The 24,704-nt window shown below is 39.4% G+C and overlaps 1 protein-coding gene across 2 annotated transcripts in view; it reads left to right on the top strand.

Annotated features, from left to right (window-relative positions):
- The window catches only part of CTNNA3 (catenin alpha 3), a 2,043,451-nt gene that overhangs the window by 449,902 nt on the left and 1,568,845 nt on the right, over window positions 1–24,704 (top strand). For both annotated transcript variants that reach the window (XM_043982624.1, XM_043982622.1), the window contains exon 7: window positions 15,923–16,126. In XM_043982624.1, coding sequence (XP_043838559.1) covers window positions 15,923–16,126 — 204 coding nt within the window. The remainder of the gene's footprint in view (window positions 1–15,922; window positions 16,127–24,704) is intronic.

Here is a 24,704-nt window from a genome sequence, read left to right as displayed (position 1 = left end):
ATCTTTTGATGTGAGAAATGATATCTGTCATTGTTGTAGCACTTTGTAGTTTGCAAAGCAATGGACAGTCATTGGTCATTTGATCCTCCCCTCTATCCTTTGAGGTGGGCTCTCTTATTGAGCTCATTTTCTAGATGATGAAGCCCAGAGAGGCCACATGAATTGTCAGGGCCAACCAGGTCATGAGTGTCTGGGATAGGCATGGAAAGGAAATATTCTTGACTCCAATGGTGGCAATCTCGACTCCTCTATCATACTTAACCCCCCCTTCCCCAGTTGAAGATAGATTGTCAGTGCATAAAACTATATTGGTGGAGATAACAGTTTAGGATAAAAATGTGACATGTTAATTTGACAGCGGGCATTTTAGAAAATGGGAAAAATGCCCCTTGGCTTCTTTTTGGGAGAGCCCATGGATGCCTCTACCTTGCCATGCCTTTTGTTGGCCTCCTGCCATTGAAAAGCTAGCAGCTCATTCTGTCATATCCCTAAATATCTGAAATCTAGGACAGGGGCTACTGAGAAAGTCCAGCCAGCTCATCTGGGCAGATGGCTGACATCTCAGCCAATTGGGTTAACTGTAAGCTTGACATGTTCAGAGTCTAAGCTCCATTAGCCTCAAGCGACCACTTGACCTTGAATGAATATTTTACCAGACAGGAGCCCCAAATGCAAAGAACATAAGTCTGGAAGAAAAAGAAAAAAGTAGAAAAGATTGGCTGATGAGCAGACAGGAGGTACCTGCCAACACTTTCTCTGAGATCCTTCTCCAAACTCACCATAAGCCCATCAAGTGACATATGTCATGTTCTACAGATGGAGAAGTCCCAGCATGTGCATGTATGCAGTGCAGATGTATTTATCACGGAGCGACTGGAGGTTAAATTTGTTAAGCAGACTTCCAGCAGCTATGATTTTTGGGGAAGTGTTAGATGGTGGGTGGTGGCTCAGGTTGATTTGTTTCACATGGAAACCATGCTGCCTCAGACAGGTTCCACGCCTTCCTCAGAATTCTGGGATTAGTATGACCTTGTTTTCCCTTCCTATGATTGTTGCTTTCACTGAAGAATGACCTTGATGTATCATTATTGGCACGAGGTTGGCCCAGAGTTATTGAAGGCTATGGAAGCAGAGTGCCAACTGTGGCATAGACTTGACCAGGAGCATATATGTGCCTGCCTTTCCACAACCACTCCCATGTTGACTTTCTTCATCTTTTGATATCTTTGCCCATTTCCTGGCTATGAGGTTAAAAAGCTTAGAGTTATTTTGACTTGTGTTTCCTTTATTAGTGATTTGGAACAATCTGTCATCTGGTTGTTAAGAGTTTGCAATTCTTTTGGGAATAGTCTGCAACAGACTGAAAACTCCTTGAAGAAAAGGACTCTTTCACTTTTGTCTGTTTCTCTTTAGTGCTTGGCACATAGTAGGCACTTAATATAATCTTTTTCATTGATTAAACTGATGATTCACATTTTTTTACTTCTGTTCAATTGGGCATTTGTTATTAGTCCTACATTTATACTAGTATCAGACCCATATTAGAGGTTCTTCTCTATGCAGAGATACTACCACTCTGGGATCCAGTGATACCACTCTGGGGTACATAACCCATGGAGATGAAAGATAGAAAGGTTGCACATGCACTGAAGTATTTATAGCAGCACTTTTTGGAAGGGGTAGTAGCAAAGTAATAGTGAAGTAGATGCTCCTTGACTTACAAAGGGCTAAACAAATAGTGATTACCAAGTTGGGCCTAGTAAAGTCTGCTTCTGTGAACTTACCTAGTAGCTAAATGTTGTTGTTCAGTCATTTTTCAGTTGTGCTCAACTGTTTGTGACCCCATTTGGGGATTTCTTGGCAAAGATACTGAAGTGATTTGCCATTTCCTTCTTTAGATCATTTTACAGATGAGGAAACTGAGGCAAAGAGGATTAAGTACATATTCCAGTTACACAGCTAGTGTCTAAAACCAGAGATGAGCTCATGAAGACAAGTCTTCATGACTTCAGGCTCAATATCCTATCTACTATGCCACCTGTGGAGAGAGGTTTATCCTCATGTTAGTTGCAGGGTAATAAAACTTTTGGACAGTCTAACAGAACTGGAGAACCTAGTCCAACCCTGCCTGAAAAAGGATTCCTTTTACAACATACTCAATAAATGGTTGTCCAGACTGGAGAAAGAAATGACAAACCACTCCAGCATCTTTGCCAAGAATACCCCAAACTGGGTCATGAGGAGTTGGACATGAGTGAACAACAGCCCTCCATATCTAGAATGCTCTCCCTCTTCAACTCTACCCCTAGGAATACCATACATAGGACTTCAAGACTCGACTTAGTTCCACATCCCAAATATATATATATATATATATATATATATATATATATATATATATATATATATATATATATTTTCTCCTGATCCTTCCCACTGTTGATATTTTCTCTCTCTCAAAAATTATTTTGCATTCACTTGTGTATATGTTATATTCCTCCCCCTCCTGCCCTCCCTGAAACCCCAGATAATCTCCTTGATTAAAAGAACTACTCACTCTTTGTTTCTGATTGCTTAGCATAGTGCCAATCACATAGTAGGTACTCAATATTTGTTTAATGAAAGTGAAAATCTCTTTTTCATTGTTCTATTTTCTTTTGGTACTGAGGGCTCTCCTACCCTGTGGAACTTAAGCAGTGCTGTCCTTTCCATTTCTGGCCAACCAAGCTTTAGATTTGCCTTTTAATCATATGAGTCAGAGCTAGAAGGGACAGATATTAGAGCTCATCCAATCCAACCAACCCTCTCATTCTACACAGGAAGAAACTGAAGCTCAGAGAGAAGTGACTTACCCAAGGTCACGTGGCTAAGAAATGTCAGAACCATAAATGGAACAGTGGTCCTAATATAGCTCTGCTATTCAGATTATTAAAAGTCTGGGATGGGGATAGAAGAGACATTCAACACCCGCAACTTGAGAATATGGGTGGGGGAAGCCTGTTTCAAAAGTAGTCTTTTAAAGGATTTATTCACAGCAGGCATAGTGATGGAAGCTGAGAACTGCTAATTAAATACAATATTACATACATAGGCATACATATGTATGTATATATACATGTGCGTATGTATGTATGTATCTGAATTGTTGGGAAGCTTCCCAACCCTTCTTTTATCACATAAATAGAATCAATGTTTTCTCCTTTCATTCATATTCTGCTGAGTCATTGTATATGGAGAACTATTAGTTTTCTGTCATCCTACATCTCTGCTTTTAGGAAGCATCTGAAATATTATCTTTCCCTCCCTTCCCTCTCATTCATTCTCTTTCTCTTTGCCTCTGTCTCTTTCTCTGTCTTTCTCTGTCTCTGTGTCTCTGTTTCTGTCTCCCTGTCTCTGTCTCTCTCCCCTTTTCTCTTCTTTGCTTCCTCTCTGCATTTAAACATCCTCATGTTAACAACTGAAAAACATCCATGTGATGAGATTCCAAGGGGAAAAGGAAAACACTGATAACATTCCCTTAGGACTTTATTTCAATGTAAAATTAAGTCCAGCCATTTTAAAGTGCCCACTATGCCCATGTTTCTACCATAGTAAGTATACCATAGGAAACACAAGTCAATCTTTAGTACATCCAAAGCTGGCAGTGCTTCAAGGTTATCATCCTGAAGACCAGTCTTTAGAATCAGAGGACCAGAGCATAAATCCTGGCTCTGATTCTTATTAACTGTGTGACCTTAGGCAAGTCAGTGACCATTTTTCTGGGTCTCCATTTCCTCATCTGAAAATTGAAGATGTTAGGTTAGATGACCTTGGACATTTTTTCAGTCTTTACATTTTTGATCCCATAACTACAACCAAGGTAGGAAATGATACTCATTATGAACGAACTCTAAGATATTACCTGGAAATTGCTTTTAAAAAACCACTAAGTTCCTGATATGACTTTGTTTTCTTATACTTTGCTTCTTTCTGAGGAGTGAAAGCACCATTCCTACTTGTTTGGGAAATATTCTGCTTGAACACTTCCATTTTGTTGGGGGTGATGCACCATGCACATTTTTCTAAAGTAATCCAAAGTCATTTCCAAAACAAAGAAAGCACTGCCTTGGAGAAGGGGAGGAGAGGTAGAACATGATGAATCAGGAAAGGAAACTGGGAAAGAGAGAGAGTGGGGCAAGCATGTAAGAGGAGCACCAGGAAGAGCAGGGTCCCAGATGCCAAAGGAGGAGAAAGTGTCCAAGAGGAGGGGAATGGGCAACAGTGTCAAATGAAACTGGAGACTGGTTAAGGGCCAGTGTCTAGTAGTGAAGAGACCATGGGTAACTCTGGAGAGTGCACTTTCAATCAGGAGTAGGGTCTGAGGTGAGAATGTAAGACGTTAACAAAGGAGTGGGAGGTGAGAAAGTAAAAAGCTCCGTTTAGATGTTCTTCACCTAGTTTAAATGATGCTCATATAGTCAGACAGATCAGAAATCACAGCTATGTAGGTGGTTCCCCCTCAAAATGTGACCCCTCTATGTCTGCAATCCAAATAGTAGAAGTAGTGGCATTGGTGGCGGTAGTGATGGTCATTAGCATTTATATGGTACTTTAACTTTGCAAAGCACCTTACAAATATATCATTTTGTCCTTCCAACAACTGGGAAGTAGGTGCTATTATTTATTATCCCATTTAACAGATGAGAAAATTGAAGCACAAAGGCTAAGTAATTGCCTTTGCCAACATCACACAGCTAGTAAGTGTCTGAGACAGAATTGAATGCAGGTTTTCCTGACTCCAGGTCAAGATCTCTAGCCACTGTACCAACCAGTTGCATATGGGACTCTTGTCCTTGTCCTAGCTTAAGTTTCACATGGGGGTTCACTTAATATGTTGGCGGCCTTCCTGAATTTCTCTTGACATTTGGAAGATAACAATTAGAACATGGGCTGCCTACCCTCTCCATGACATCCTTCTCCATCCATCCATCTCCATGATATCCCTCTATAAGATCAGTCCAACTTCCATTTTATTCATATGTTGTCCAAAAGGGTCTTGGCAAGTTAGGACATTGAGTTGAATATAACAAGATGAAGTTCAGTAGGGATAAATTTAAAGTCTTGACCTGGAGAAAATCAACTTTAGAAGCATATAATGGAAAAAAACAAAAAATTAAAAAAGAAGCATATAGTGGAGGAAGTATGAATATACAATGGTTATCTTGAAAAAAAAAAAGATTGGGGCAGCTAGGTGGTGCAGTGGATAGAGCACCAGCCCTGGAGTCAGGAGTACCTGAGTTCAAATCCGGCCTCAGACACTTAACACTTACTAGCTGTGTGACCCTGGGCAAGTCACTTAACCCCAATTGCCTCACTTAAAAAAAAGATCTAGGGGAGTTTATTGGATCATAATTTTAATATGAGACACCGGTGTGAAGTGGCAGCCAAGAAAACTAATGAGATTTTGGTTTGTGTTAAGGAGACAGGGAGGTGATAGGGAGTCTCACTGTATCCTGCCCTTGTCAGACATCATTTGGAACTTTGTGTTCAGTTCTGGGTGCCACAGTTAAGAAGGACATTGATAAGCTGGGGAGTATACAAAAGAGGGCGACCAGCATGGGGGTCTTGAGTCTTCATCCTACTGGTGTCAACAGAAGGAAGTGGGCATTTTTAGCCTGATTAAGGAACGATTCAAAGGATACATGATATCTCTTTCCAAGTATTTGAAAGTCTGCCATGTGAAAGAAGGACTAGATTTATCCATGTTGTCCTAGAGGGCAGATTTAGGAGCAGTAGGTAGAAGTTGCAGAGGGGCTAATTTAGATTTAGCATCAGGGCAAACTTCCTAATAACGAGAGCTAACCAAAAGTGAGATAGGCAGCCTCAAGAGGAGGCGATCTCCCCTTTCATTGAGGGCCTCAATCAATGGGATTGGACAGTTTCTTGTGGCATATGTGACAGTCAGGCTTCATTTATGGCTTGTTTTGGAGGGTTGCCGAGGTCTCTTCCAGCTCTCAAATTCATCTTCAGCAGCATCCTTCAATCCAGTTCCTTGTTTCAATAACTTCAGAATATTGCCCAACTTCCATCATTTTCAGTTGTTGGTGCTATCCATGGAGCTAGGAGGGAAGGTAAGGGGCATTGCAGAACATGGAACAGTGATTTGTGTCATTGACACCTCATGTAGCTCCTCAGTCACATTCCCATCCCTTGTATCAGTGATTTACAAGCAGACCCAACCTGGAGAGTTTGTGCATTAACTGGGAATACTTAGGCTGGCTGCCTGCTTTCCTTCTGTGGTTCAATGCACTTATTGATTCAGGGCTTGGACTTAACCTGTTATTTCTCCCAAAGGGCATAATTAGAAGTTGGAGAGTAGAAGGTAGAGTCACAGAGAAATAGAGTCATGTGGGACTACTTATGTTTTTCGCTTGCCCCTTGAATGCCTTTTTTCTTTAGTCCTTCCAGAGTCATAGTGATGTATTTTTTTCCTTTATTTATTTTTCCCCACCATGTAATAAGTTCCTTTCTGGGAAACCTCTTCTGGCATAATAATCATTGTAAAACTTGGAAATGGCAAAGGCTATTCCCAACTACTTTTGAATTGTGTGACTCATGTTGATTAAGCCCTAGATTATTAACCCTCCTGTATGCAACAAGCAGGACAATGTGGCCATTCTTTCGGTGGCTTTGGAACTATCAATATAGTTAGCAAAAGGTTTTAGATGCCAACAGGAGAAAAAAAAGGTGTTTCCCTGCTGAGTGCCTAGAAAGACTTCATAGCAACTGTAGGATTACGTGTCCTTTTTATATGACTATTCTTACAGCCACAGCCTGGTCCATGCCATCATCACTTCTTGCCCATCCTATTGTAACAGCCTTCCAATCAGTCTGCCTGCTTCCAGGCTCTTCCTTCCATCTCCAGTCCATCTTCCACATAACTGTCAAATTGATAGCCCTGGAGTCCAAGTCTGATCATTTCACTCCCCTGTTAAAAAATCTCCGATGATTCCTTATTGATTCTAAGATACAAAATCCAGACCCCTCAATTTGACATTGAAAGTTCTCCCCAGGATGCATCTCATCATCTTTTTGGTTTAGTTTATATTGCTCACAATCATATACTCTCCCATTCAGTGTCAAAGGCTTCTAAAGACACACAAAATAGCTAAGAATACCTGTTCTAAGACTCTAAGTTACAACAGCTCTGGATCTGTATTGATAAAGTTCCTCCTGGCAGGCTCCCCACAACAAAGAAATCACATGTCCTTTCTATATCCCTTTCACTTGTCTTTCAAAACATAACCCCGGTGCTGCCTTCTACTGAGGCCTGGCTTGATCCACTGGTGCTTAGTTCTCTCTCTCCCTCCCTCACTTCTTCCCTCCCTCCCCTCATTCTCTCTCCCCATCTCTCTCTTTCCATAGCTCTCCCATTTTCTCTCTGTCTCTGTCTCTGTCTCTGCCTCTCTCTGTGTCTCTGTCTCTGTCTCTGTCTCTCTGTCTCCTTTCTATTTCCTCCTCTAGGTGAATTTCCTCAATAGAATATATGCTTCTTGAGGACAGGGACCATTTTGGTTTTGTATTTGTATCCCCAGCAACTTGCACAGTGCCTAGCACAAATAAATATTTGTTAGATTAAAATGGATTATTCCCATTCTCTTTGGCAATCTTGAAGTCATTATAAGGATCATCTTTGTTCCTGTTGACATCTTTAAAGGAAATTTCATGTATTCTTTTAAAAAACATCATTCAATTCTATTTAATTTTCTGTTCTGAATTCTCTCCCTCCCATCTCCACTTCCCCTACCTATTAAGAAAGTAAGAAAAATAAAATCTGTTACAAATATGTACAGCCAAGTAAAACAAATACATTAGCCATACTCTTTTTCCCCAAAGTATGCTTCAATCTACCCTCTGAGCCTATTACCTCTCTCTCTAGAGGTGGCCAGCATGCTTCATTCATCATGAGCCCTAAGAAACTGTGTTTAGTTCCATTGTTCATATACATTTTTGGAATAGACCATTTATATTTACTTTAAACCCAGGGTTCTTAACCTAGGGTCCACAACCTTTTTTTTTTTTTAATTAATAGCTGTATTTTCGCATGATTGGTTTCTTTTGTAATATTTTGATTTCCTCTTATGCATTTAAAAACATTATTCTGAGAAGGGGTTCATGGGTTCACCAGACTTCCAAAGGGGTACAGGATCAAAAAAGGTCAAAATCCCTGCATATATGCATTAATATTTATATATACATAATCATGATAGCTTGACATGATCACATCATTTTAGAGGGACCTCAGTGTCTCTATCTGAAAATGACTCCTATATGTCATATCCCTGATCAATGGTATTGTAGCTTTTCTTGATGACCTGTAATGAGGGGGAGCCCCATACTTTCTGAAGCAGCCCACACTATTTTGGGGCTAGATCTAAATGTTGGGAAGTTATTTTTTCTGTTACATCAAATTGAAATCTGTTTGTTTGCAATTTTCATGGACAACTCCTGGTTCTGTCTATTGGAGCCAAATGGAGAACATTTCATTTATCCTTCACATGACTGCTTTTTGTATGTTTAGAGGCGGTTGCCATTCCTTCCCCCCTCCCCCACAAGGTCTTCTCTTGTCAAGGCTAAACACCCCCTAGTTCCTTCAACCAATCCTCATGCAGCATAATCTTGAGGCCCTTCACCATCCTGGTGACTCTCTTCCACATGTTCTTCAGTTTTCCAAGATCCTTCCTAAAATGTAGTATCTATATTGAAAGTGAATATCCTCTTTTTCATGCTAAACATTTATAAGACCATAGATTTGGAGCTAGAAGTTTCCCTAGAAGCATTTGAGTCAAAACCATTCATTTTACTGATGAGTAAACTGAGGCACAGTGGTTAAATGACTTACTAATGAGAGAGCTAGTAAATGGCTAAGGCTGTATTTGAACCTAGATCTTTGTGACTCCAAGTCCAGAACTCTGTCTTCTATTTCATGTTGTTGCCATCCCAAGTCATTAAAATGTCTTTCCTCTGTTGGTAATCTTCTAATGGAACTATTAATTTAAGGCTTAAGTACCCCTCATGGCTTCAAGGAAGGTAATATAAAAAACGACATATTCACATCATTCTATTTCTAGCCAGAGGTCTTGAAAACAGAGGGATCCTCAAGGTGTTATTTTCAGTGCTGATACACTCAGATCAATGGTGAAATAAATGATTAGTTGAGTGGAGTCCTCTCTCTCTCTCTCTCTCTCTCTCTCTCTCTCTCTGTCTCTCTCTCTCTCTCTCTCTCTCTCTCTCTCTCTCTCTGTCTCTCTCTCTCTCTCTCTCTCTCTCTCTCTCTCTCTCTCTCTCTCTCTCTCTGTGTGTGTGTGTGTGTGTGTGTGTGTGTGTGTGTGTGTGTATGACAGAGGACTTAATTGGGTGATCTCTATCAGAGATCCACTGGGAGAAAGAAACAGCTGTCTCAAGGTCAGGCAAAATGAATAGCAGAATAGAGTTTCTGCTCATGTTTCTGTGTGGTACTTTTCCATCTATCTTTTGCTATTTAAGTGGCCTCCCCCATGGCATTTTTTCCCCTCCACACAGGTCATTCTGAGAAAGATAAAAGCAAGTGTATTCTTTGTCTGTGTCCAGTTAATTTCATCAAAATCCCTCCTAAACATGTTCTCTTTCCTAAGGGTCCCTATGAGATGGGGAATCTTTGCACTGTAATGTATATGTAATTAAAATAAGACTTGTATATTAATTTCCATTTTGTGCAGATACATCTGCAGACAATCTTCTTGTTGCCTTTAGGGTCATACCCAAAGATCATCATTGAATATTCAATCTTTTTGAGCTAATGCTTTTTCCCTATTCACAGTCTGCTAACTGCTAATGTGATACTGTTAACTTACTAACATTTAGATCTCTTTTGAGAGATTGCATGGGATAGCAGATAGAGAGCTGCATCCAAATCCCACCGCTGATACACACTGACTCTATGACTCTGGGTAAGTCATGGACTCAAAGCTAGAAGGCCTTAAAGGGCTAGTATAACCCTTTCATTTTTCTTTCTTTCTTTTTTTTTCAGGGCAATGAGGGTTAAGTGACTTGCCCAGGGTCACACAGCTAGTAAGTGTCAAGTGTCTGAGGCCAGATTTGAACTCAGGTACTCCTGAATCCAGGTGCTTTATCCACTGTGCCACCTAGTTGCCCCAACCCTTTCATTTTTTAATTAAGGAAATAGAGAAGCCGAGTAATTAAAGGATTTGACTGAAGTAATGTCATAAATATCTGAAGTAAAATTTGAACTCAAAGCTAGTGCTCTGTTCATTATACCATCCTGGGTTCCCTAGAAGCTCTTGAAGTATATCATTTGCAGTCAAAATAACAGTTGTAGATCTGAATGGGTAGAGGATACTTGTCACTAGGGAGCTCCCCTCAACAATGCAATCACAGTTGCTGCTCCAACACCCCCCCCCACTCACACCCCACTGGCAACACTACCACCAGTGCCAACAACATTTTGATGTCTTTCCTTACCAACATGGTGGGAAAAGACAATTGAACTAAAGGGTATGTGAGCCAAGGAATTACTAGCGAACCCTTTCACCCCCATTCTCTGGTAGTGATCAGAAGGTGAAATGACAAAACTTGAAATGACAAAATGGCTGCAGGGGAAACACCATTTACTTTCTATAGTGATCATTTCTGCTGTTTCCAACTCAAGTATGATGTAGGGAAAACCTTTCAGGGAAGGATGCTCCCATTTAGTAGTTGCCACAGTGACAACTCTTTGGATAAGCAATTTTACTTTTGGAGAACAGGTGCATAGTTTGAAGTGTTTGGGATGCAAGTCTGAGTTTAGAAGAGAGAGTATAAGACTGATGGATGGGGTTGATTTGATGTAATGAAAAATGTACAGACCATTAGAATAGTCTGGGAGTGCAATGGGATCCCTTGAGAGGAAGTGAGTTTTCCCAGTTGGATGTTTTCTGGCAAAGATGGGTGACTCCTTTTCAGGTCTATTTTTGAAAAGATTCTTTTTCAGGTTTAAGACTAAACAGCCTTTGGGGTCCATTCCCACTCATTCCCAATTCATCATTTTTCCATTTTTACCTTCTACCTTATCTGGTCATTTCCTAAATTCCTTTGTATTCTATAGAGCACAGGTGGTCATAAACAACATTTGATTATATTTCCTTGGAGTCTTATCTCATCCATGTGGGTATTTTTGGTGATGATGCAGATTGAACACAATTTAAACCTTCCAAAAGCCTGGGATTAGAAGTCCAGGAAAAATTAAGAGAGATTCAGTGAGATCCTTAGGATCACATACTATATAGTGGTGAGAACTTGACTTGGTGTTAGATAGATCTGAGTTCAAGTGCTACTTCTGAATGTGGTTGATGTGTGACCTTACCAATTGACCTAACTACTCTGAATCTCAATCTCCTTGTCTGTAAAAGGCAGGGATGTGTATTTCTATGATACCTCTCTCACAAAATTATTTTGAGACTCAGAAAAGATGATGTATGCAAAGTGTTTTGTGAACTTTAGAGAAGATTATGTATTTTATTCTTATTCTTATTAAAAGTGAAGCCAACTGTTGGTCATTTGTATATTCAGTTATGTTGATTGAGTATCTACTATGTGGGAGAGCACCTTTTACGTCAAAAGAATTTCATTAAATACTTTAGGAGACAAAAAATAAAGACATACTGCTCCCATGTATTCTATAATACTTAGAGATATGTATATTTTACTTTAAGGAAGTCCTAAAACAGTGCAAAGATATAAACAAGCATGGTAATTTCAAGCAACGTTCATAATTCAGTGTTCTTCCAAGTCTCATTTATTATTTATTCTTTTCTTGTCCAAGGGAATGTGGGATTGTGGGAAGATTACTGGAGCCTCAGAATATACCATGTTAGGACAATCTTGCAGCAGAAGCCCTTCAAGGGTAAAAGAAAGAGATAAGCAGAGGGTTCACTGAACAGGGCAAAACATTTCACCTGGTTATCACTTGGCCAGGCATGGACAGGATGATTACTAGATGCTAGTAGGGAACAGAGATCATGCAGTAACCAACATTAACAGCTCAGCAACAAGTGGGGGAGTTTTAGGTTGGAGCAATGAGGGCCAAATGAGGACATGAGAGTTGCCTTGAAACATTTGAAGAGTTGTGATATGGGAGAGGAAATAGAACTAGGGTTTGGCAGAAGTAGACAGAACCAGAAATAATGGATATGATTTCCAAAGCAGCACATTTAGACTTTAATTCCAAAAGGACTCTAACAATGAAGACTAGAACCAAGAGAAATTGTCTGCCCTAGGAGGTAGAGGGTTACTCTCCACTGGAGGTCTCTATGAAAAGGAAAGATGACCACTTATCTGGCATGTCATGGAGGGCATTCTTGTTGGGATATGGGCTGGACTAGGGTTCCCTTGCAAGTATGAGCTTTTTTTATTAAGAGCTAGGGAAGTTAAATCATTTGGGGGGGGGCCCTGGGGGAAACAGGGGAGTCCAGATTTCCATAATCCAGGAAGCAAACCAGTGTAGATGGCCAGTTTGGCTGAAGATGGAATAAGCTGGAACTCATAAGGCCCAGAGATGAAGGGGCAAGAAGCCATTGGAAATGAACACTGGTTGTGTCCTATGCTTGAGCCCTGATCACTAGCCTGGCCCTGGCATTTGTGTTTAAGATTCATCTTTGAACTAAGAACTAAAATTTAGGAAATCATCTTTTCTCCAAGATGATACTGTTCAGAGGCAGGAGTGTGCTGCAGGCTGATTGAAAAATTATGTAAGAATGACCAACTTAAGAACAGTAATGATAAAACTAAATCACCCATCAGTATTCAGCACAATGCCCGACACAAAGTAGGTACTTAATAAATGCTTATTGATTTGACTTATCTACAGTGCTTAAATAAGTTCTTCACTTCTAGGTAGTACAAATATTATTATTCCCATTTCACAGATATGGAACCTGGTATGAAAGCATGTGCTCAGCTTAGAGAATTAGCCAAAGAAAGTGAGTGCTGGGACCGGGAGCCTAAGGCTTCTATATTCTGTCCTGAGTTATTCCCAACATGCCTAAAGTAAGGCACCAGAACTATTATAGTGGTGGTGCTTAAGTCTGCTAGGTGAAACACTAACTTCAATGATAATATATTTGGAACTTGGTGAACTGGCATGATCTTCCTGATAATACAGAAACAGAAAAGTTTTCATTTCCATATTACATCTTCTAATTATAGCTGAGCAATAATGGAGCAATTTGATTGTCTCTTGGAACCCCTTCTTAATGGCAAAATTGCATTGGAGGGCCATTTTCAGTGATTTTAATTGGCTTAATTTTTGCCGTTAAGCACTGAAGTGGAGAGTTTGTACTGACTGAAGCCATCAAGGAGCAAGGGGCAGATGGAATGAAGGGGTGAGATTGGAAGCAAATGAATGAATAACATCTGTCCCATAGGCACAGAACCTTAAAACTCTTTGCCAGTCTGGATTGTTGACTGATTTTTCATCTGGCTTCCTGTCTACCCTCCACCTTCAAGAAGATTCTATTTTAATGGACAAAAGATGAATGCTCATATGAAAAGGCCTGATATTCCAATCAGTCCCATCTCCCCCAGTGGGATATTATAAACTAGTTTCTTAATATATGTCTTCAGTCTATTAAAGTGTAGGGCCCTAAATGGAGAGGCTTATTAAGAAAGAAAGAAGGGGGCAGCTAGGTGGCCCAGAGGATAAAGCACTCTCCCTGGATTCAGGAGGACCTGAGTTCAAATCTGTCCTCAGACACTTGGCACTTACTAGCTGTGTGACCCTGGACAAGTCATGTAACCCACATTGCCCTTCCAAAAAAAAACGAAGAAGGGAAATAGAGCTAGAGAATGAAAAACAGGAAAGGAAAATGACATGACATAATGGCAAGAACATTCAAATCAGAATCAGAGAAACTAGCTCAAATCTCAGTTTTGCAATTTCCTCGCTTTATGACATTGGGCCACTTGGGGCCTCAATTTCTTCAGCTGTAAAATGGATTGAATATCATCTAAGGCCTCTTCTAGCTCTGTAGTCTATGATCTGATGAATGAAAAAAAAATTCAGTGAATAAGTAGGATCCTTAGAATCTTGGGAACAAGGCCCAGATTTGTAATTAGAAGACAGGTTCAAATCTCATCTTGGCATCTTACCTGGTGATCTTTGAAAGATCACTTAAGATCTCAGGAATATAAGTCTGTCATCTGTAGAATGAATATAATAGTATCCGACATACTTATTTCACAAGGTTGCTATTGTGATGAAATAATGGGATTTCAAAGATACTCAAAGACCCACCTGGAGATTAATCTAGACTGATTGAATCAAGTGAGAGTGATTAACTGCTGATTAGCCTACTTCAAGTTAACTGTATTGTAATAACACCTTGAGAACACCTTCTGAACCAATGGATTTGGATGATGCCAACCAATCAGCTTGAAGCAGTGTGTAAGGACTGCCTCTGTTCCAGACCTATAAAATGCTTCCACAATCAGTTTGCTGGAGAGAGTTCATGATTGAAGCAGGCTTGTGGCAGAGGACTTGAGGAAGAACCAGACCAGACCAGGCTGGAACTCTAGGCTAAATAGGCTTTTTTCTTAACTTTCTGAACTCCATGGGAATATCTGTATGCTTTAATAAATGTTTATTGCCCAAAGACTGGTGCTGAAGCTTCTAATTTAAGGCAACCACAATTTAGATTTTAAACATCACATTATGAAGCTCAGAGGAAATAAGGTAGAGAGTGTATCAAAGGTCCTAGTGTAGTTGTATATAAAGTCCCATATAAAATAGCCCTTCTTTCCAGCTCTTCTCTTGTCATACCCTATAAAATGAAGGGTTTGTACTAAATGATCTTTGCCATTGCTTCTTCCTCATGATTCTATGCTTCCAGAATTAGAAAAAGAGATTTCACCCAACCCCCGTAAGAATAAACTGAAGCCTTAAGGAGCGATGCATAGGAGGATCACATGCTAGGTTCAGTACAATATTTACTGAGTTTATGCTGTGAACTGGGCATCCAAAGGCTAAAAAAGTAGTTCCCATCCTCAAGGAGCTTACATTCTAAAAAAAACTATTTTTATTCATCTCTATTTCATATCCTGCCTCTGCCTCATATGGTCTGTTTGACCCCAGTCAGTCATTTCCAGTCTAGCCTGTATATAGCTTGTGTTCATACCTAGTTATTTGTGTATTGTCTCCCCTAGTAGGCTGTGAGATTCTTGAGATCAGAGACTGTTTTTGTTTTTTTTACCTTTCTTTGTATCCCTAACACTTAACTTGGTGCCTGATACAATAAATGTTTATTGACTGGCTGACTGACAACATCTCATTACTCTAGCCAGCTCTTGAAGACAGTAAGTTAAAGGGAAGATACCTACCTGAACTGGTAGAGGAAGTTTTTGAAATCAGGAACTCTCTAGACCAATGAGACCAAAGATCTAGTTGTATAGTGATTTTTTTTCCTATCACCTTCATTTCCTAATATATGCTTGCTTTCTCCCCTTCACAGAGAAACATCCCTTTGAATAAAGAAATAAATAATAGGGGAAGAGTGGCTAAGTAAAAATAACCAACATATTGAAAATAATTTTATATTACATGCAGAGTTCCATTACCCATGGTCCCCTACCTCTGAGGAGCTTATGTCCTACCAAGGTCATAATCATGACTGTACCCATTTGAGTGAGTACAGATGCAAAGTAATTTCAGAGAGTACTAGCAAGTGATCAAATCAGGAAAATCTCTTTTAAGAGATAACACTTGAATTTAGCCTTGAAGAGAGCTAGGGGTTCTAAGACATGCTGTTTCCTTGTCATAAATTCTATTAACAAGACATATTACCTTCTAGCAAAAGGAAATTTTTAAAGGGCTGTGGAATTTTAACCCATCTAAACTTTTCTCCCTCTTTAGAATTTAGTAATCTTGGATCCACTCACAGTGAATGATGAGAAAATCCGGCCCTCTCTTGAGAAACGTTTAGAGGCCATCATCAGTGGGGCGGCCTTGTTGGCTGATTCTTCCTGCACACGAGACTTCCACCGGGAGCGCATCATCACTGAGTGTAACTCTATCCGACAGGCTCTCCAGGACTTGCTTTCAGAATATATGGACAATGTAAGTGCCTGGTTTTATTATGGTATTTCAAGTTTTCTCGAAGGTTTTCTCTCTTTCATGAATTATATAGTATCCACTTTGTGTGATAGCTATGGATGGTTCTTAATCCATTTAATGATGTGCCATAGATACATTGCATAGTTGAGATATTATGGAGCTTTCTGGATAGTAGTGCTTGGGAATGGACAAGCTGACCAGTGGGCAAAGTTGTTGGCTTCTTAATATCAAGTTTTATGAAATGACGGATCTTCACTCAGATCTCGAAGGCATATTGGGATAAGAATGAAAAATGTTTGAGGACATTTGATCTTGAAATTTGACAGAAGGCAAAGACTGAGTGAAATGAAAGTTTTATCCCAGGCATGTGTCATCTGCATGATTTGGTAATTATCAGGGTATGGTTTGAGACATATTAGCTAGAAATGATGTGACTTTTCAGGTGTGAAATTATAGATTAGTTCAGCAGATGTGCTTGTGCGAATGGTTGAAATATGCTAATATTAGTTGGTAGTTCTTTGAAACCATATATGATATGTGACAGATTCCCATGGTCTTAACATATGATTAGTTTGGTCCTTGATCAGGAGTCTCAGCCAATAACAATTAATAGATAAAGTGCAAATATATTTCATTCATAGAGAAGACATATTCTGGCTGTCACATCTGTCTTTCTGATTCTAAAACCACAAACATTTCTAGCATAGATGCTTCTTTTTGCTAAAGGTCTGTCAAGGTCATTCATGAACTATATTGAGAAGAAATGTTCATTTTAGTGTGTATGTCTATACACACAAAAATCATATACATGTATATGTCATGTGCGAATATATGGAGAGAGTGACAGAGAGAAAGAGATTAGAGGCATCTGTGATAGCTTTGTTTTTTTAACCTTAGGGTTAAAAAGTATGAATGCAAAGCATATTAAAGTTATTTCATATTTCCACCTGTCTTTATATTGATAGAGATGTTATACATGTTGTTAGGTTTCTTGGCTCAGTGATGTCAAGGGAATATCTTTATGTGAATAAAGTGTTCCATATAGGTAGGTTGGATTGAAAACCATGGCAAAGTATACACTAGGAAATGAATGTGGACAAGGCAGGCCTTTGGAGAAATCCAAGAAATTGAGGCTAAAATGTGGAGGTTTGGTTCCATTATGTATATTATTACAATAGTATTCCAATTTTACTATTTTAGCCTTCATCTTAAAGGAATAGTTTGACTCTGATTTCTGTACCACTCTTTTTATGGGTTAATTTTCTTAAATTTCACCTCTACCTCTGTCTGAGCTTAGCTAGGTTAGATCCTGGATACATAGAGAGAAAGAAAGAGAGCTGAGAGATATTGCAAAGATAACAAATTTTGTGCCATCATAGATTTTATGTAGTCTAACCCTTTTGATTTTGTAGATGAGGAAATTGACTTTTGGTCAATGAATGGGGATGATGATGATAATGACGATGACGATAATGATACTAGCTAGGATTTAAGACGACTGTACATGTTACCTTTTTGATCCTCCTGACAACTCAGTAAAGGAGGTGTACTATTATCCTCATTTGTAAAATGAGGAAAGTGAGCCAAACAGGGTTAATTGACTTGCTCAGGGTCACTCAGTTAAGGAAGTATGAGATAGGATTCAAATTCAGGTCCTCATGATTCTACGTCTGGCACTCTACTATGTAATCTAATTGTTGTTTTTGTGTCCTTCATTCTGGAAGAGGACCATGACTGATATCATGATTTAGAATTAAGTGAGGAAGGGCTGGGCAGAGTCACCAACCTCACTCTCTCCTCTGGAGCCATCTGGGTCCAGTGGCAAGAAGTATTATCAGGACAACAGGAGATAACCCCAGATGCTACTGCTAGTTAAATAATCCTGCTCTTTCTGAGCCAGTCTGGTTTGGATTACTACTAAAAGAATGGAGGTGTTATTTACTCTTTTCCTAAAGAGTTATATCATCCCTTGATGATGATGATAAAACATATGGTATCTACTTTGCTCGGCTATGGTGAAGAAAATTCTTTGTCAGGTATAAGGTACTATATAAATGTTATCTATTACTCCTGCTGCAATAATCAACCTCATGGATTTATTATAAGAAAATCTCTCTTTAAAGTACTATATAAATTTAGTTTACCATAAAAAAATGATGAGCAGGATGCTATCAGAAAAACCTGGAAAGACTTATGTGAGCTGATGCAACGTGAAATGTACTGTATACAAAATAACAGCAATATTGTAAAATGATCTGATGTAAATGACTTAGTTATTTTCAGCAATACAATGATCCAAGACAACTCTGAAGGACTTAGGAAAAATGCAATCCATTTTCAGAGAAAGAACTGATGTTACCTGAATACAGATTAAAGCATAAATTTTTTGTTAGTTCCTTTTTCTGAAGTTTTTTTTGTCTGTTTTCTTTTACAACCTGACTAATGTGGAAATGTTTTTCATGAGTACACATGTATAACTTATATTGGATTGCTTGAGTTCTCAAGGGGGCATGGGGAAGGAAGGGGGAAGAGAATGTGGAACACAAAGTTTTAAAAAATTGATGTTAAAATTTGTTTTACATGTAATTTGGGAAAATAAAATTCTAAATTAAAAAACATCATAAAAAATAAACCAAGTCACACTGGTAGTGTAAACCAAGTCCCGTGGTAGTGTATGTTTTAAATTGTTTTATAGCTGGAAAGCTCTTGTTCTTGCCCAGTAGATTTCAAGATACTTTAAGGGCAAGGGCTGCTTTGTTTTTGTCTTTTTATCCATGCCTTGAATACAGTAGATACCTAAAATATGCTTAATTAGGATTAAGGGAAGAAACTACTGGATTTAGCCATTAAGATGATAATTTTCAAAAGAGAAGTTTTGGTGAAAAGATCAGGTGGGAAGCTGAATTGTAAGAGATTAAAATGAGAATGAGAGGAAAGAAAATGAAGGCACATATTATAGACTTTTTTTTTCAGGTTTAGCCACACAAAGCAGAAGAGATAGAAGGTGATAATTAGGTGGGATGGAAGGATCAATGGTTTCTTAAATTGTGCTGGAAAGATGGATGCACTTTCACACAGTAGGGAATGAGCCAGTCGACAAGGACAGATTGAAAATAATGACAGAGTGGGGATGGCAAGTGGGGGGAGGAGGAGATAGATGAAATGGGATCACTTGAGCAGGTAGAAGGGTTAGTCTATGGTCTCTGTCCATGGTAATCCACAGCTTCTATTTCCTAAATTTATGTTATGATCACCTGTAATGTAATGCAATGGGTAAAGTTGAATGTGGCATCAGACAATTGTATATCTGCCCCTTCCTGTCTGTGTGATCTTGGGAAACTTACATGACTACGTTGGTGTTAATTTTCCTCTGCTCTCAATTGAAAGAGCTGGATTGGATGATCCCCCAAATCTCACTTACTGATCTAAGTGTTGATTTCTGTCTCTGTCATTTGAAGGTGTTGAACTGCGTAACTTCCAAGGTTCTTTATAATTCTAAGCCTTTACCACTCTGAGCCTCAGCTTTTTCCTTTGTCAAATGAGAGGATTGGGCTGGCTGACTTCTAAGTTCCCACCTAGTCCTAAATCTTTATCTTGGGCTCATTTTTCTTCTCTGACTAGTGAAGGGACTCCACCACCCTTTCTAAACTCCAAATTGCTGAACTGTTGTTCCACCCATTATGATTTCTCAGCATCTGACTCCCTGGATGATTCTAGAACTTCTGTGGTACCACAGCTCTGGCAAATGCTCCTTGAGACTCCTCCCTTCTTCCCTGGCAGCTCTTTCGTTTAATAGTGGGGGACCAGAAAAGAAATAGGGGAGGACAGCGCTGAGTTGGCAGCAGTATGACTGCAGCAGCCTGGGCCCAACCAGACAGAGAAGATGGACGCCTTGTTGGGTGCGTGGCAATGAGGCTGCTATTTCTGATGATAATCTGCTCTCAGTTAAGGGGGAAAAAAGCTTTCCTAATTTTAGAGTTCCCTTAAAAGTATCGATTGCCCATTTCACCTTGTGGCTGGCTTTTTATAAAACAGCAGCTGTGTTAGAAAGAATCAGCTCCGTCTGTTGGGATGACTGCTTTCTTTTAAAATCCAAGTTCTCATTCTGCAGGAGGGTGGGGGGGTGGGGGAGGCAGGCAGGCAGCCCCACCTTCCCTGCTCTTTGGATCAACACAGCATTTAGAGGGCACACTCTGAGGAACATTAACTGGATCTGGCCTGAGCCTAAGGCCGTGAGAGCTCCAGACAAGGGATGAGTGGCCATCATATACAATAGAGGAAAAAGGAAAGGCCTAGAGAGGACAGGTGACCTTCCCAAGGTCACAGAGTCAGAGGTGGGATTGAACCCCAACTCCTCCATCTCCAAGTCCAGTTAACTCACCAAAGTCAAATGAAATAATGGATTTAAAGTATTTTGTAAAACCTAAAGCTCAGGGGCAGCTAGGTGGCACAGTGGATAGAGCACCGGCCCTGGAGTCAGTAGTACCCGAGTTCAAATCTGGCCTCAGACACTTAACACTTACTGGCTGTGTGACCCTGGGCAAGTCACTTAACCCCAATTGCCTCACTAAAAAAACCCCAAAAAGCAAAACAAAGAAACAAACAAACAAACAAAAAGCTAAAGCTGAAAGGAAATGTAAGCTATTCATATTCATATTATTACAAGAGATCCAGCAGTGGAGCCAGAAAGACCTGAATTCAAGTTCTACTTTTGCCCCAGACAAGATGGGTGAATCTGGACAAATCACCCTCTCATTGCTCTAGGAAATTCTCTAAGACTAGAAATTACAGAGAACATGTCAACTTGCATTGGTAGAGGGACTTTCCTCATATGGGAGTTTTCTATACCAATGAAATCATAGGTCCAATCCCTTCCCCCATTTCTTCAAAGAGGATAAAAAAAATTTGTAAAGGAAACAGAAGCATACTGGGAAATAATGATAATAAGGATAGTAGTAGCAGTAGTCATATATAGTAGTTGTAGCCCTAGTACTAGTAACAATAACAACATTTTATAGCACTTGTAGGTTTGCAAAGTGCTTTACAAATATCTCATTTTATCTTCATAACAAACCTAGGAGGTTGGTGCTATTCTTATCCCCATTTTATACTTAAAGAAACTGAGACAGACAGGTTAAGTGACTTATCCAGAGTCACAAAGCTAGTAAGTGTCTGAGGCTGGATTTGAACTCAATTCTTCTCTCCTCTAAGTCTAGCCTTCCATTCACAGGACTATCTAAATGCCTCATAATAATCGATCAGCTTTGTTTGTTCAGTGAGGAACGTTTCCTTAAGCACCTCTTTTACTCTGTGCATGTCTGTGTGGAAAAGGGACAAAACGTTACTCATTGAGCTTCCATTTTACCAGGTGAAGAGATACAATATTGCATAGATAAATGTAAGGGAAGATAAGCTAAGATAATAAGAGATGAAAACAGAGATAAAGTTTAAAAAGTGAGGGAAATCTCAAACTTAGGGGACAAAGGAAGCCTTCCTATAGAAAGTGGCCCCAGACTTGGGTATTGAAGGAAGAAAGGAATTTCATGACTTGGAAATGGAATGTGAGACAGGCACCATGCCATGGTGGGTAGGAGGATCCTGCCCTTGGAGTTGGCTGCCTCAGATGTGTGCCCCTGGACAAGTCACTTAACTGCTCCATATTTTACTTTCCTTATCTGTAAATGTGAAGAGATTGTCTCTAAGATCCTTTCCAACTCTGTGATCCTAAGAGTTTGAGTTCATAGAGGAGGGCATGTTGAGTTCAGGGAGCAGCCAGCATCCCAGGTGGTAGGAACACATAACCAGGTAAGGGCAGCATTATGAAACAAGGCTGGAAAGGTAGGTCAGACCCAGACTGAGGAGGGCATTGAGGGTCAAACTGAGGAATTTAGATTTTATCTTACATTTTGTTTGAGGTTGTTAAACAGGGAAGATTTGAAGAAAGACTTCTTGATTTAGATTTTATTGGAGAAATCAACCACTGTATGATCATAGTCTTTCAGTTAGTGATCGAGCATTTATTAAGAACTTTCTGTGTACAAGGCATTATGCCAAGCACTGGGGATACAAAGATAAAAGAGAAACTGTCCTCTTCTGTTTGAATGGTGGAGACAGCATGTAAATAACTAGATACATACAAGGTTTATCCAGAGTAGAGTAAAGGTGATCTCAGAAGGGACCTGGCACATAATAAGCATTAAATAAATGCCTGTTGACTTGTTAGCAGTTGGTGTTGGGGGAAAGGGACTGGGACAGGCCTCCTGTAGAAGATGGGATCTGAGCTAAGTCATGAAGGAAGCCAGGGAAAAATAAGAGGCGGGGGTGAAGAAGGAGAACATTCTAGACATGGAACGGGCTAGCACAAGTCAGCAAGATTGATGATGGACATGATGGTTGAGGAAATACAAGTGCCAATCTCACTAGTGTGTAAAGTTTGTGGAGGGGAGTAAGATGGAAGGAGGCAGGGGCAGCTAAGTGGTGCAGTGGATAAAGCACTGGCCCTGGATTCAGGAGGACCTGAGTTCAAATCCGGACTCAGACACTTGACAATTACTAGCAGTGTGACCCTGGACCTGTCATTTAACTCCCATTGCCCTGCAAAAACAAACAAACAAACAAATAAATAAATGAACAAACAAATTAATTAATTGATTATAAAAAAAGGTAGAAGGAGGCTACCAAGGTAAGTAGATAGTTAGGGTAAGTCTGGGAAGGACTTTTAATACCAAATAGAACATTTTATATTAGAGCCTGAAGGAAATACAGAAGCACTGAAAGACATTGAATAGAAAGGTAATCTGGTTAGACCTATACATTAGTAAGATCACTTTGTCATCTGTTTGGAGAATTGATTTGACCGAGGAAAATAGTCAAGCAGGAAAATGAATAGGAAGTTATAATTATAGTCCAGGTGAGAGATGAGGAGAGTCTGTACTAGTCTAATGGCTGTGTGAGTGGGGGCAAGGCATATATAAGAGATGATGTGAAGTTTGAAACAAGATGATTTGACAATGAATTGTATATGTGGAGTGAGGAGTTATAGGGGCCCCAGGTTGTAGACCAAGGTAAGTCTGGGTTTTGGTGACAGTCACAGGGAAGTCTGGGAAAGGAAAGGTTTAGGGGATAGGGAGGAAATTATTATATTCAAATATGAAAATAATCTCCCTATCAACCTGGGCCCACATTATATGTGTGTGTATATGTATATGTATGTATACGCATATATATGTGTGTATGTATATACACATGTATGTTGTGGGTATAAATATATCTGTGTATGTATATATCTGTATATGTATATATATATATGTAAATAAAATTCTCACATAGTGATCTTATTATCTCTATATACATAATCCCTAGGCATACATACATACATGGTGTGTACAGCACTTGGAGGCATTGTGGATAGAGTATCAGACCTGGAGTCAGGAAGACTCATCTTTCTGAATTAAAATCTGATTTCTAACATTTACTAGCTATGTAACCCTGAGCAAGTCACTTAACCCTATTTGCCTCAATTTTCTCACCTGTAAAATGAACTGGAGAAGGAAACAACAAAACATTCTAGTATCTTTTCCAAGAAAACCCCAAATGGGGGTCCAAAAGAGTTGGATACAACTGAAAAACAACTGAACAACAACAATATACCTATACATACACATATACATACACACATACACGTATACACACATATATATGCACCTAGGAATTATTTGCATAGAGGCAATAAAGATCACCATTTTATATAATAGAGAGGAAAAGGAATGGAGTCCCTGACAGTCAAAGGGGTCACCCACTGTTAATGGGTATGATGGAGATTAAGATCTCCCAACAAAGCCTGGGAATGAGCAGTCAGCTATAGATCAGTCAGTGTGTGTCAGAGGTAAGGATTAAGTCTGTATCTGCCTGCTTCCAAGGTGAGAACCAGGAGAGAATAATATTAAAAACAAGAGAAGAGTGAGTATTCAGGTGGAGGAGGAGGTGATCAAGAGTGGCAAAGGCTGCCCAGAAGGGTCAAGATAGATAAATATTTAAGAAAGGTCATTAGGTTTGGCAATTAGAGAACATTTGTCATTTTGGAGACAGCAGTTTGAGATGAAGTTTGGAAACTACTCAACTACTCAATTAGTTGACTCAGGCAGCTAAGATTGTAAATTGTACATGAGTTACGAATCTATGTTGGTGGAGGGAGTCTCTACACTGGGAATTCCACTCACTGATGAAAGCACACATCTGGTCAGAATCCAAAACAAAATCCCCCAGTAGAATGTAGTGTTGTTGAGTTCAGATGCTGTTTTTTATTTCGTTCTTCATATCCCTCATGTCATCCATATAGAAAGCACATAAATGCTTTTGGAATTGAATCATTTCATATTTAAAATCTCAGGCACTGCATCCATACAAAATAAAAACAAATAAATGAGTAAATTAAACAAAAACTCCTCAAGTTTTCTTTAACTAAAGCCCATGGATTTTCCAAGTGAACCCAGATAAATGGGCCAGTTGATTGATTTTTATTGATCAGTCACAGAAGTCCAGATTATTGGTGTGAAAATCCCACATAATAAATTTTTCCTTC

This window comes from Dromiciops gliroides, chromosome 2 (genome assembly GCF_019393635.1).
Source record: "Dromiciops gliroides isolate mDroGli1 chromosome 2, mDroGli1.pri, whole genome shotgun sequence".
NCBI lineage: Eukaryota > Metazoa > Chordata > Mammalia > Microbiotheria > Microbiotheriidae > Dromiciops > Dromiciops gliroides.
Note: the sequence above shows the minus strand (reverse complement) of the source record. Positions and strands in the feature narration are given on the sequence as shown.